Source organism: Triturus cristatus, chromosome 1_2, assembly GCF_964204655.1.
Source record: "Triturus cristatus chromosome 1_2, aTriCri1.1, whole genome shotgun sequence".
Taxonomy (NCBI): Eukaryota; Metazoa; Chordata; class Amphibia; order Caudata; family Salamandridae; genus Triturus; species Triturus cristatus.
Genome location: NC_140580.1, coordinates 35488288 through 35501493, shown reverse-complemented (window position 1 = coordinate 35501493; position 13206 = coordinate 35488288). Strand labels below are relative to the sequence as shown.

Sequence of the window (13206 nt, the reverse complement as noted above, 5' to 3'; positions counted from 1 at the left end):
CCCAGCTTGTGTGCTCAAGCCCTGGGACCCTTCCCCCAGCCTGCTGCCCCGCCAAAGGCCCGGGACAGGGTTCCATCTTGCCCGGGGAGCCTCCCCTTGCTCAGCTGGGTTCAGGGGCTCCCTGCGGCCCCGGGGAGTGTGGCCTCCCCACCACGGGCTCCGTCATCAGTCCCACCGCGTGGCAGGGTGCCTGGGAAAGTGTCCGGGAGGCTTCCCCTATGCCTCCGGGCCTAGGAGCCCCGGCTGGGTCCAGGGGCCCCACCGGGACCCGGGACGGGTGCTCCAGCCCCGGACCCCGGCCCACCAAAGGCCTGGGACGGGGTTCTGTCGTGCACAGGGAGCCTCCCCCTGCTCGGCTGGGTTCTGCGGCTCCCAAGTGCCCCGGGGAGGGCGGCCTCCCCACTCCGGGCTCCGTCCTCGGTCCTGCCACATGGCAGGGTGCCAGGGATGGGGGTCCGTCGGGCCCGGGGAGGCTTCCTCTGTGCCTCCGGGCCTCGGAGCCCCGGCTGGGTCCAGGGGCCCCGGGTCGGGTGCTCTGGCCCTGGTCCCCGTCCCCGTCCCCCCGCCTGCCGCTCTGCCAAAGGCCCGGGATTCCGTTGTGCCCGGGGAGCCTCCCCTTGCTTGTCTGGGTTCAGGAGTACCGGTCGGGGCCCCTGAGGGCACCAGGGAGGGCAGCCCCCCACCCCGGGCTCTGTCCTGGGTCCTGCCGCGTGGCAGGGTGCCCGGGACGGGATCCGGCGGGCCCAGGGAGGCTTCCCCATGCGCCTCCGTGCCTGGGAGCCTTGGCTGGGTCCAGGGGCTCCGCGTCGGGGGCTCCAGCCCTGGGCCCTGGCCTGCCGCACCACCAAGGGCCCAGGACAGGGGTCTGTCGGTCCCGTGCAGGCCTCCCCTGCTTGTCAAGGTGTCCGCGGGCCCCGGGTCGGAGGGTCCGTCGGGTCCCTCTTGCAGCCTCCATGGCTGGGGCCCAGCTGGGGCCCTGGGCCTCCGGTCCCCCATGCCCCGGCGCCCACTCACTCTTTCGTTGGGGCACAGAGCGACCAGATGGCTTCCCTTTCGAGCCCGGCCATCTGGTCGCACCTTTCCCCTCGGCCATCTGGTCGCACCTTTCCCCTCGGCCATCTGGTCGCACCTATCCCTTCGGCACTTCCGTCGGTTCTTGAGAGAATAAATTGAGAAAGTGCAGCAAAATGTTACAGCCCTTACCTTTATGGTTAGGATAGAGGCAATAAATAGTAAGGGGATGTCTGAACTAGTCAGGTGGTAAATCCACAGATATGAGAATCTTTCGGAATCACAAAGTCACAGTTGAAAATGACCAAGGAGAAGGAGCCGAATCATGGGAATCCCTTCACACGACTTGTAGTATAAATCCGAAGGAAGGTGGCCTCTCAGTGTGTGGTCTTCGAACTGATCATCTCCAATTGGCTAAAGCTTTTTTTCCCAATTAGGTGAATAGGATACTTAAAGGTCTGTTGAAGTCTTATGGCTAGGGGCGTGGCCAACCATCATGGCTGGGTGGATGTAATCCACAGACCCTAATCTGATGGCATCTATCATTTAAACACCATCATAGGACCGGGCGGGGACAGCAGCTCACGGTGGGCGAGGAAATATGGCAGCTGTGACGGCTTGGGCCTAGCCGATGCAGACGCCGCCCGCGTGCTGGCCTTGCCTTCCTGCATACCCAACGTGAATGCCCAGCTCTGGGTAGCACAGCCACCGAGAGAAGTCTGTTATCGTTTAGAGCCGCTGATGTGGATGGCAGCACAACCGTGATTCGGCATCGGCGAGGCAGTAAGGGGGCGCAACTGGGAGACACTCTTGAGCGGGTGGCGGGGTACTGCATAGGCCGCCCGATTCCACAGCATACTTCAAATAAGTTGATCTCCCCTAGCTGGCAGTTCTGTTGCTGGCACGGCTGCGAAGGTTCTGAGGTACCGGGTGCCTGGCTCCACGATGGGGGCCGTGGTCGAGTGGGGCCTCTGATCACTGGCTGCGATACCAGCTTTGCATGGCAGGCAACGCAACAGCGTGACACCATCATCTCCTCCCTGCTAAACGAGCGACATGGTCTGGAGACGGGGCCTCATTAAAAGGCAGCTGCCCAGCAGGATATGCCGTGTGGGCCCTGGAGAGGTACATTTTGATTTAAGTGGAGGGCACCTCTGTAGGAAGCTGGCTCTGTATATACTATATCAAAATGAGGTTTAGTGTAAACAGAGTCCGGTGGAACCCCAAAGGTAGGTTGAGGTAAAGGTAGATAGCACCTTACTCTCAATTTGTGGTAGTGTGGATGAGCAGTAAGGCTTTATCAGAGGGTAGTGTCAAGTATCTGTTGTACACTCTCAGGCAGCAAATGATGTCACAACTCAAAGACCGAACTCAGACCAATCGGTTTGTATCAAAAATATTATTTCGTTATTTTACTTCTAGAACCAAGCCAAGCCTGGTGCAGGTAAGTGAAATAAATGCTTTGCAAAATCCTTATGTAATGTTTTACAATTGAATGCAGGTTCACATTACAGGTTAGTCAAAGTTTCGAAATTACTTTTCAGATTACTATGTACCTTACTTTTTAGATTACTTTTGCTAATCATTGTGATATGCCTAGATGCCACACTGATAAATCTCCTAGACAAAAGGTACGTAATACACTTTTAGTACACAGACAGCTTTTCAATGTTCCATACAAACCAACTCCACACTTAAAACAATTTCAAAGGATAAACAGTCAACGTATTCCTATGGAGAAAAATGAAGTTAATGGTTTGCAGGTAGGTATTGTTTAGTGGGAGTTGATTTTCTGGGGTAAGAACCAGGGTTCCTCCAGGGTCAAGGATGCACTCTTGAAACACCCTCAGCGGCACTAGGGAGGCAGAGTGCTGAGGCCCAATGTTATCCAATGGGGGATAGGGGGCCTCCGGTTGGTGGCTGCTCACGAGAAAGCCAGAGGGTTGTGGGAGCAAAGCTCCTGGAATTATGCTCAGGGCAAAGGGGGATCAGAGTTAGCACCCAAAGTACACCCGCAGCAGCGCAGGTGCGCTGGGTGCAGGGTGCTGTTTTGGCATCGGGCGTCCTGTTTTTAATGGGGATTCTCCGGTTGCAATAAAGACTGCAGGTTCGAGGATGAAGATTTTCTAGAGGTGACCACCGGTTGGAGAGATAAGTTGGAATGCCTGGGGATTCTGGGACACAGTTGGTTGGGCCATCCAAGGCCGTGGGGCATCTGGTGAAGGGATGTCTTTAGGCATTGGGTTTTCTTACCAGCTCCAGTCGCGGTCTAGTGGATCCTCCAGAAAGAGGCTGCAGGCTTTGCTTGGAGTTTCAAGGCAGGTCAGAGATCACCATATCTCAGGTTAGGATCGCTGGGGAGAACTCCTCGCGGTGTTGGGCCACTCTTAACTCGGCCCGTGGTCGTCGGGTGCAGAGTGCTGCAGACTCGCAGATTTGGCCGGAGCCAGAATCTGTGGGTGAGCAAATCCAGTGCTCATGGGAACCAATTTTTTCTTGTGGAAGGCAGGGCAGGTCCTGGGTGTTCGAGGGTGCTGGCTGCAGGATACACCCGGATTTCGCTGGAGCAGGTTCGAGGTGGAGACAGGCTGATTCGGCTAGGGTCAAGTCAGTGGGCGTCCTCCTCTTCTTAGTTTCAGCACGGCTCTTCGGTACTTCTCTCCTTGGTCAGTTCTTGTCCGAGTAGGTAAAGTTCAGGGGTGCCCCTAAATACTAGATTTAAGGGAGTTACAGGTAATAAAGGTCAGGACCAATGGGTCCCTTCCTTGGGGTGGGTACACCCCCTATTATGCCAACCAGCAGTGGGAGGGGACATATGCATCACTCTGGTTGGCTGGGTCCCCCATCTGCAAGATGGCAGAGACTGAGAGTTGTGTTTCACCTCGCCTACCCCACCTGAGGGGTGGGGTTGGCAAAGGTGGGCACACCATCCTTCCTCACTTGGATTTCCCACCAATTCTCCCGCCCAAAGTGGGGGTCATAACCGGTGGGGGCCAGTTGCTGGAAGCAGCAAAGGCCTGAGGACGCTCACAAAGGCAGCAAGCCTTTGAAGCTTCCCCTTCGTGGACCCTGCCCACCCTAGGGGAGGAGGATTGGCACCTCGTCCGAGGATGGGCATTTTTTCAGACCTCCCCCCTCGCCCCTCAGAGAGCAGCAGGCTCTCGACTCAGGGGTCCAGAAACTGGTCTGGTGGTGGCAGCTGGCAAACAGCCACTCAGCCTCGACACTATTGGTAGGTCGTTTTTCAGGTGGCAGCTGTAAGATGCCCTCTGTGTGCATTTTTCATTAAATCCCCCACTGGCATCAGTGGGAGTTTAATGTGCTGAGAAGTTAGATGCCAAACTTCCCAGTTTTCAGTAAGGCCATTATAGTACTGTGGAGTTCGTAATGACAAACTCCCAGCATTATATACACTTAATGACATTACTGCACTTACAATGTCTGAGAATTGGTTTAGACACTGTAGGGTTACAGGGCTCCTGCACCTGTACCCTGACCACTGGTATAGTGAACCCAACTATTGGGGTGGTTGATCTATGCCAGGGCAGTGGGTTGTAGGAATAGCACACAGAGATGTGTGCCATGTCTACTCTTCACCAAAACATGCAGTCTGCAAAAAAAAGGGCGGGGGGGATATAGGTTTATATATTAGGACCCCATTGTCTGACACAAATAGGCGCTCTATGGCGGTAAGGGTAAGGTACGGCAGAGTCAAGCAGTTCCCAAAAAAAAAAAAAACACACACCCACACACACACACACACACACCCCCACACACACCCCCTTCTCCCTCCCTCACTCCTCTAAGGGTGGCACAACAAGTCCTGCAGCCCTTAAAGGTCTTCCCTGGCCAGAGTGCCCTTGGCACCTGCGGCACCATTTACAAGGGGCTGACCTGTGGCCAAAGAGTGCCAATTGGGTTTTGTTTTAATGTAGTTTTGGGGAAAGAACATATAACATAGGCCCTGGGTACCTGTTTGGCAGGAACCCAGGGCACACTCAGTCAAAGTACATCAGCAGCTTGGCAAAAAGTGGGGGCAACCATGCAAAAAGAGGGCACTTAACTACAGCCGCCTACACCTTCAGAGGCATCTAGAGAGCAAGCTTATTGCTGAGACTTGGTCGATTGCTACCCTAGGTGTGGAACAGAGTCCTCTCCCAGAGAGCTGCTTCGGACTGAAACCCTTGTCTGGGCCTACATGGGATTGCTGCGATCTCTGGATTCCTTTAACACTGTATCCCTTGCCAGCCTCCATGTCGCTTAAGAAGGTCCAGGCCAGCGGTCAAGTTATTTTACACCAACAGCCGTCAGTCCAAAGCTCATTAGCCCATCCTCAGGAGACAATATGGAACTAACGAAAGAGGACCTTCTTTCTTCTTTACCGGAATTTAAGAAAGAGTTACGGGAGGAAGTCAAGGCAGACATTAAAGCTTTATTCAACTCTTTCAAAGCGGAGGTTAATTCACGCCTAGTTTCCCTCCAGGTCAATGTCGATTCGGTTGGGTCCTGCGCGCTGGACATGGAGGCGAAACTTCAAGAGATGGACCAACGGATGACACCGATGGAGGGGAAGACTGAACTCCTCCACTCACAGCTACAGGTCGCCCTCCTTAAATGCAAAGATTTAAGAATCGCTCCTGGTGAGATAATTTAAGAGTTCGGGACCTGGCGGAGGGAAGTGAGGGCCCTGACCTCGCAGCTTTTATGGTAGGCCTTTTGTCTGCCATATTGGGCGATGACCCGGAGGTGCACATCTAACGTGGGCACAGAGTGGGGCCGCAGGCTGATGGTGAAGGGAAGCGACCCAGGGGTGTACCAGCCAAGCTGAATTTGTTTAAAATTAAAGAACTGATCCTTCAGTCAACCCAGACAATATTACATTTGAAGGAACAATATGTTCCCTATATCAGGATATTGCCCAGGCTACCCTGTCCCGCAGATTACAACTCAGACCAATCACTGTAGCGCTGAAAGACCGCCACAATAAATATAGATGGACCTACCCTTTTGGTATTGCCTTCACATTCAACAACAAACCTCATTATTTTACAGAGTTGGGTGGGGCTGCCTCACTATTGGGTATGACTGAAGTGGTGACTAAGGGGACCGATGCTCCCCGAGAGGCATTCCCAGGGTCGGCTGAGACTGAACGCTCCATTAGACCATGGATCTTGCAGAAGAGAGGGAAAACTAATAAAAGTGAGAGGAGGGTGGTGCTCTCTTCTTCCTTCCTGGGTATTCCTTTGCTGACAGTCCCCCACTTCTCACTTCTTGAATACTCTGGTGATAGCGGTTGCCATACTGGGTCTCCCTGTGGGACATTGGTCCCGGTGGAAATAAATGAAGGGTTTACCCTCTGCGAGGCTTGTCGATATGTGGGAGATTTTCGGGATATTTGCAAAGTTTAAGGTCTCTACCCTGTTGGCACAGTTCTCTGCAACATAGGCGCAATGTAGTTCATGTTGAAATCAGGATTGTTGGGTAGGGCTGTGTTCAATACCACATTAATTACACAATAGATGTTACTGATAGTTCATCGAAGTGCTTATACTCTCTATTTCGGAATCTTTTTTAGTTGGTTAGTTTTGCTGGCATGGAGAGGTGCGGAATGCGGGCGGTGGGATGGGATGGGGAGGTTTAGGAGGGGGAGAAAAGGAATGCAAGTTTTATTGAACCCTTGAGTATCAGTCATGGAGCAACTCCTATCCACAGGCTCAACTTTAAACTCCGGATAGGACTTTAAATAGCTTTACGTGGAATTTTAGGGGTCTAAACTCTTCCAATAAACGACACCAGCTTTCAAAATACCTCAGTGATTATCATTTTGATATAAGAGCCCTCCAAGAAACGCATCTTAAATGGAGTGAAGAGATGAGACTAGATCACAACTCCAACCCACTTATTTACAGATCCTCCAATGTTTCCAAACATAAAGGGGTAGCATTACTATTTCACTCCTGAGATACATTTCTTACTTTGGGCAGCAAGACTGATAAGAATGGGAGGATTTTAAAGGTTAAAGGGGTACTCAGCGGCCAATTGTGTACTATAGCTACAATATATGCCCCTAATGCGGGGCAATCCAAATTTCTTTTGGCCTTCCTCTCCTTGCTGGGAAGCTTTGCTGAAGGAGATAATATTGCTGGTAGACCTTAATATGATTTGGGACCCTGCTTTAGATACCACCCATTCACACAGATCCCAGACCGGCATCTTTACCAAAGCAGCCAGATCAGAACTACACCACTTGGGCTTAATAGACATATAGAGGGAACTTCACCCTACCACACATGACTACACCTTTTTTTCCACAATCCTAAAGGATTGACCACAATTTGATCAGTCAACAGCTACACTAAGCCATTTCATCGGCAGTGATACAGCCAATCGTATATCAGACCACGCCCCATTAGATGTTATACTCGCTTGGCTTAAGACAAAATCTGGATATTGCAGGTGGTACTTCCCCCAATGTATTTACGAGTGATCGTTTATTTCACGTTGAAATTCAAAAAACAATTAAAGAACTTTTTTCAATTAATGACCCTAGTGACACCTCCTACTCCACCCCATAAGGCCAGACCCATTCTTGGTCTCCAGAGGAAGGCGACGGTCCTGAAGGGGAAGATTCAGGCTATATATGCTAATAGAGGAAGACTACCTACGAATAAAGTAACAAAATAGATTCTCACCTAGCACGCCAGTTAGGAATTAAACAGGAATGGGCCCATATAGGTCCGATACAGGATGGAAAGAGGACAGTGTTTCATTCAGAGGAAGGAAAGTAGGAATCTTCAGAGACTTAGCAGCTTTCCACCTCTGACTCTTTGAATGAGGGGGATCAATCACTCTTCCTAAATTTCGACATTCTACGACTCTCCTTGGAGGTGCGTAACAGTTTCCATTACGAGAGAGGAGGACCAGAATGCGATGCACTCACTCAAGCTCCATAAAATACCTGGCCCTGATGGATTTAACGCTCACTTTTTTAAAGACCTTTAGCTCAGACTTTACTTAGCAGATTCTCAAGTGGTGACCTCAACAATGAGTGATGCCTTAATAAAGGTCATTACTAAACCAGGGAAAAACCCTAAATATTGTGCACCTGATAAGCCAATCGCCCCGCTTAATATGGATGCCAAATTATATGCAAAAAGGCTGGCTAATAGACTGGAGGAAGTTCTGCCTGGGCTGATTCCTCCTGACCAGTTAGGATTTATCAAGGGCCATCAGACCCATGATAACTTGCGGCAAGTAATCCATTTTTGATGGATAAAGCTACTAAGAAACGCATCCCGATGGTTGTGGTGGCGCTTTAAGCCGAGAAGGCCTTTGACCGAGTGGACTGGTCACTCCTGATCGACACCCTGTGTCTCTTCGGGTTTGGTAACCACTTTAAATCCATGATGCAGGATAACTATTCCCCATCTTAGAGCTCGTCTTGATCAATGGCACAGCCTCGGACTCTCTTGAGCTGACCAGGGGGACGCACCTGGGGTGTCTACTTTTACCGCTACTTTTTGCTTACAGCATCGAACCCCTAGCAGCAAAGATAAGAGCTAATCTGGCTATTCAAGGGCTTCAATTTGGTCCTGCAGAACACAAAATATCTCTATTTGCAGATGACATCTTATTAGTTATCACTTCTCCCTGCACGTCTCTTCCAGCTCTTCAAACAGACTTTCTCCTCTTTAAAAATGTGGCAGGCTTCCGGGTTAACCTCCAAAAGTCTTTCTGGATGAATTTAATGGTCCCACAGACTGAGATGTTAGAGGTTGCAGCAGCCTCCCCCTTTCAAAGGGTTAAAAAGAAATTACCTATCTAGGAATAAAGTTCACGTCCCAAGTGGAAGATCTATACAAGGCAAACTATCCCTCCCTGTTATGGAGTTTAAAATTAGATTTTAAACAATGGACTCCACTTTATCTTACTTGGATTGGCTGCATAAACACCATTAAAATGACAGTACTTCCCCATGTACTATACTTGTTTCAAGGGCTTCCAGTTGAGGTGCAGAGGGATTTCTTTTCTTCAGCTTGTCAGAGGATTACTAATTTTATATGGCTGGGACGAAGAGCCAGGCTCTCCAACAAACATCTGACTTTCCCCAAAGAGGTTGGAGGACTGGTGCTACCAGGTTTGCTTTCCTATTATAAAGAGGCCCAACTCAGAGTTATATCGGAATGGTCCCTTAGAGAGTCCGTTAAACATGGATAGGATAGGACAGTGATGGGTAGGACAATTTGGGACGCATTATGGAAGCTTAAATAAGATCAACCACGCAATGCCTATCTGAGCACACTTAATGTGTTGGACACAGTAGTTTCATCTCACGTATTAACGACTTTTCCTCCCCATATACACCTATTCATTATAATGTGGCTTTCTCTCCAGCATTACTCCCAGGCCCCTTTGATAATTTTAGGGACAGAGGGCTGCTTGACTATTTCTGACTTATTCCACAATTCAAAGAAGCAGCCGCCATGGTCCCGGGCTGCTTGGAAAGTGAAAGCAGGCATGGCGTGTTGCAGGAAAGCATGTTGTGCCTGCAGTAGGAGAAACTCATTAAAGAAAATAGTGCTTACTGACTAAATAAGGGCCAGTCCTCATGGGAGGTTACAAATGAAGACAAGGCGGTACTATGGAGGGACTAACAAGCCTATTAACGAATCAGAAGCCAGCATTTACAAAAGACAACGACAAGCCAAAGAAAAATGTGGGCGGAGAGTGGGCGGAGCTTGAAGTCCATACGCGAATACATCATGCCTCGCAGAGCAGCACATGCGCTGCCAAGGCTCGACCAAAACAGGGGAGAAAAAACAAAAACTTGCCTGCAGCCTGCCACATTGCTGGTCCTTACTCCTCCTCTTGTTGCTCCACTGCAGGCACAGGCCCCCAGGCCTCCTGTAGCCAATCCTGAAGCATCTCTCATGCATGAGAGCAGCTTCAGGATTGGCCTGAGTGCTGAGGATTTGTGCTCCCAGGGAGATTGGGAGCCTGTACTTTGCTGTCTCCAACACAGCAACACAGCTGGGTTGGAGAGAGTTGCAGTGCGCATGACAGTTTGGCCGTCATGTAAAACGATAGCAGTGCCCAACACTTCCCATTGGTGCCTATCATCCCCCTTGCCCCGTCCCCATGACTCAGCCTGGAAACAAAAGAAAACAATAATAAACCATGGTTTATTGTAGTTTAAAAAATGATAATAATGAACGATGCTGGCGACGCACCTCCGCAATAGCGGTGGAGCTTCCGCTAGTATAGAGTCCAAGCAATGGCAATTCCCTTTATTGGGACGTCCATAAATTCAAATCTCTGTGGGGCTACGGGAGGCTGACTGTTAACTTCTCTATGACTGGCATCTATAACCAGAGAAACTGTGGAAGATGTATCCAAATACTTTGGATAGGTGCTGGAGTGGATGTGGGATGTTGGGATACCTCAAGGAAAATATGGTGGGACTGTCCCATCTATTCAACCATATTGGAACAAAATCTTAGCGCACATAAGAGATTGTGGGGTACCCAATTTCGTATAGACCAGAATTTGTACTCCTAGGCCTCCGAGACCCTTCTCTTAAACGTCAAACTGTGTGTTTAGAGGCTGCTAAAGCGGCACTGGCCGCTGCGTAGAAGAAATCGAAGGCCCATCTATATCCCAATGGCATGCTTGACTCTTGCAGGCCCTTACAATGGAAAGTATGACCAATATTTTGACTGACTCTTTGCTCTCACAGGTACTCCCCCTTTTCTCCTGCCCCACTCGAGTATGGGCGCTTCATTTGTTTCAGACACAATTTCTACTATCCATCCTTCATGAAGAACATCTAACACAGCTACATAATAATAATTCTCACCCATCACATAAAACCCACTCCTGAGTTTTTGCGCTTCCACCATAACCTCCATGCTTTTCATGTTTGACATTTTTAATTATGTTATCTTTGTTTCCAGGTGTAGTTAGCCTGAACGTTATCAGTTTTTTTAAATGTACCTTTATTTTCTAGGACGATAACACTGGAGACTTGTGATTTGGCTTCAATCTCATATATACGCCTTGTGGTCGGTCACTCGATTTGTATTACACTGAAATGGTCATTAGCGTTTTGTTGAGGGGGATGACAATTTATCGCCCATGTCGATGTATGTACCTTATAAAATCAATAAAGAAAGTTTGACAAAAAAGTCTTATGGCTATGTTTTATATTGCATTGTTATCCTGATGTTACCATTGGACTCTCAGCTCAACAACTGGAATGATTCAAGCATGTGAATCTATGAAACAAATATGTTTCGGAGAAACAGTTGTTTAGAAACTTGTCTTTTCCAGGAAAAATATCAATCTAGAGACATCCACTGTATGTACAATGGCTTCAGCCATAGAAGAAAAGTGGTCGACGAAGGACAGTCTTCTCATGAAAAATCAAACTCAGTAAGCACATTCATAATGAAAGCAGCAACTGTTCAAAGGACAACCTTGTCCTTTTGAAAAGAAGCCAAAGACTCTTCGGATGAAAGAGCGTAGTGCAACTCATCATTAACAAGATAGTCGACTCCTAAGCTAGATAATTCAATGGCTAGATGGATAAAGCTCAAATAGTTTGCACACGAACAAGGCCAAGACCCAATTTAAGCCCCAATATAAGGCTATATCTTTCATCTGTTGCTACAGAGATCGGCAAATCCCTGTACTGTCATTAGAAAAGCCTTGCAGTGCTGATGCGTAGAGGTACTTTGAGGCCCCGGTCTTGAGGATTGTCTGACACCAGGATCAATTTTTTGATTTAAGTAGCTGTGTGGGTGCAGTTAATTAGCTGCTTTGTGATATATTTCCCTATAAGAATGCACAAATGGTTATCGTTTTTAGGCCGGTTTAGCTGGTGACCATAACCAATTAACTGAAGGACTGGTACATGCACTTTAAATATGTCCTTTTGATGTAGGACCAGTCAATCCTCATGTAAAGAGTAGCCTGCTTATCTTAGCATCTTAGGCAAGAAGAATTTCCAGAGTAGATTATCAGCTAGGCATCTGATTTTTGTACGTGCTATCTCCTGTTGTTAAGTACAGTAGTGGCCAAACTCCCTGCTAAGTTCAGGTAAATATTGTAAAGTGATGTTAGCGGACATAACGATTTCAAGAATTCTTTAGCCAATTAGTGCTATGTACAGAAACAAAGCAGAAGGAAGGTACAGTTTTCATATTGCGTTTACAAATACAGACTGCAAATTATCTGCAATATATCCACTGAGCCACAAAGCTCTGTAAAAATGAGACCCCTACCATCCAGAAATCTTCTGAGAGATGAGTGGAGAAGTGCCTCTTAAAACACGGATTTAAGCACTACAGCCAGATTATATTCCCTTTCCAAGTCATTCACCCATGAAAGAAATGTCAAGCACTATTCTGAGGCCTAGAATCTCATCAAGGTTAGGACCCTTACGGGACTACTTCAAAACGCATAACGGTAGATGACATTCTGAAATTACCGACTGTTTATGCTACAGTCCCTTCTCCTGATACAGACAGAACACAAGACCACTTTGATAATTATTAGTCTTACCCGATTTAGTTGATACAAATCCAAAATCTTCCTCTCCACATGTGGAATCTTTAACGTGCATCCCTGCAACTCCCAAAACTTTGCAATCTGGTCCAAGAAGTTAAGTTTCACTCTGGTCTGAGCCTGAAAAGAAGCAAGCACACATTAACCCTTAGAATATGAGGCTGCTGTATCTATTTTAAAGTCTGCAAAATTTTCAGGTGCAACTGCGTTCTTGTTAGATACACACAAAAACATCTATTGTTGCCAATAAATTTGCTCATCTACTACTATGTTTTGCTTTATTCAGGACAGGTCACTTACAAGCATTGTATAAAATGTAGGTTGCGAATTGAGGTGATAGTTAAGGAGTTGGAGGCTCAAACTGATAACCTGGCCCAGGCACCTCAATAGCAACACTAGACACGAACACTACAAACGAACCCTGATAAAACATGGAATGTTTTTCTGATCCAAATTTTAAATTCTTGCCCTCTGCAGTTTCAAACCTTAAATAAGGTTACCAGCTGTAACAAGATTTCAACAAGCAACACTTGGTCAGTACTATGCCTGCAGTACTAACAAACACAGACTGAGTCGCTGCACGCCTACATCGCTCAAACCCTCAATGTAACAATATTTTTAAAAAGCAGT

At 48.3% G+C, this 13206-nt stretch overlaps 1 protein-coding gene across 6 annotated transcripts in view; it reads right to left on the bottom strand.

Moving 5' to 3' along the window:
* Nucleotides 1-13206, bottom strand: part of KDM5B (lysine demethylase 5B) — an 897967-nt gene that overhangs the window by 811849 nt on the left and 72912 nt on the right. For all 6 annotated transcript variants that reach the window (XM_085600396.1, XM_085600377.1, XM_085600387.1 and 3 more), the window contains exon 3: nt 12574-12696. In XM_085600396.1, coding sequence (XP_085456522.1) covers nt 12574-12696 — 123 coding nt within the window. The remainder of the gene's footprint in view (nt 1-12573; nt 12697-13206) is intronic.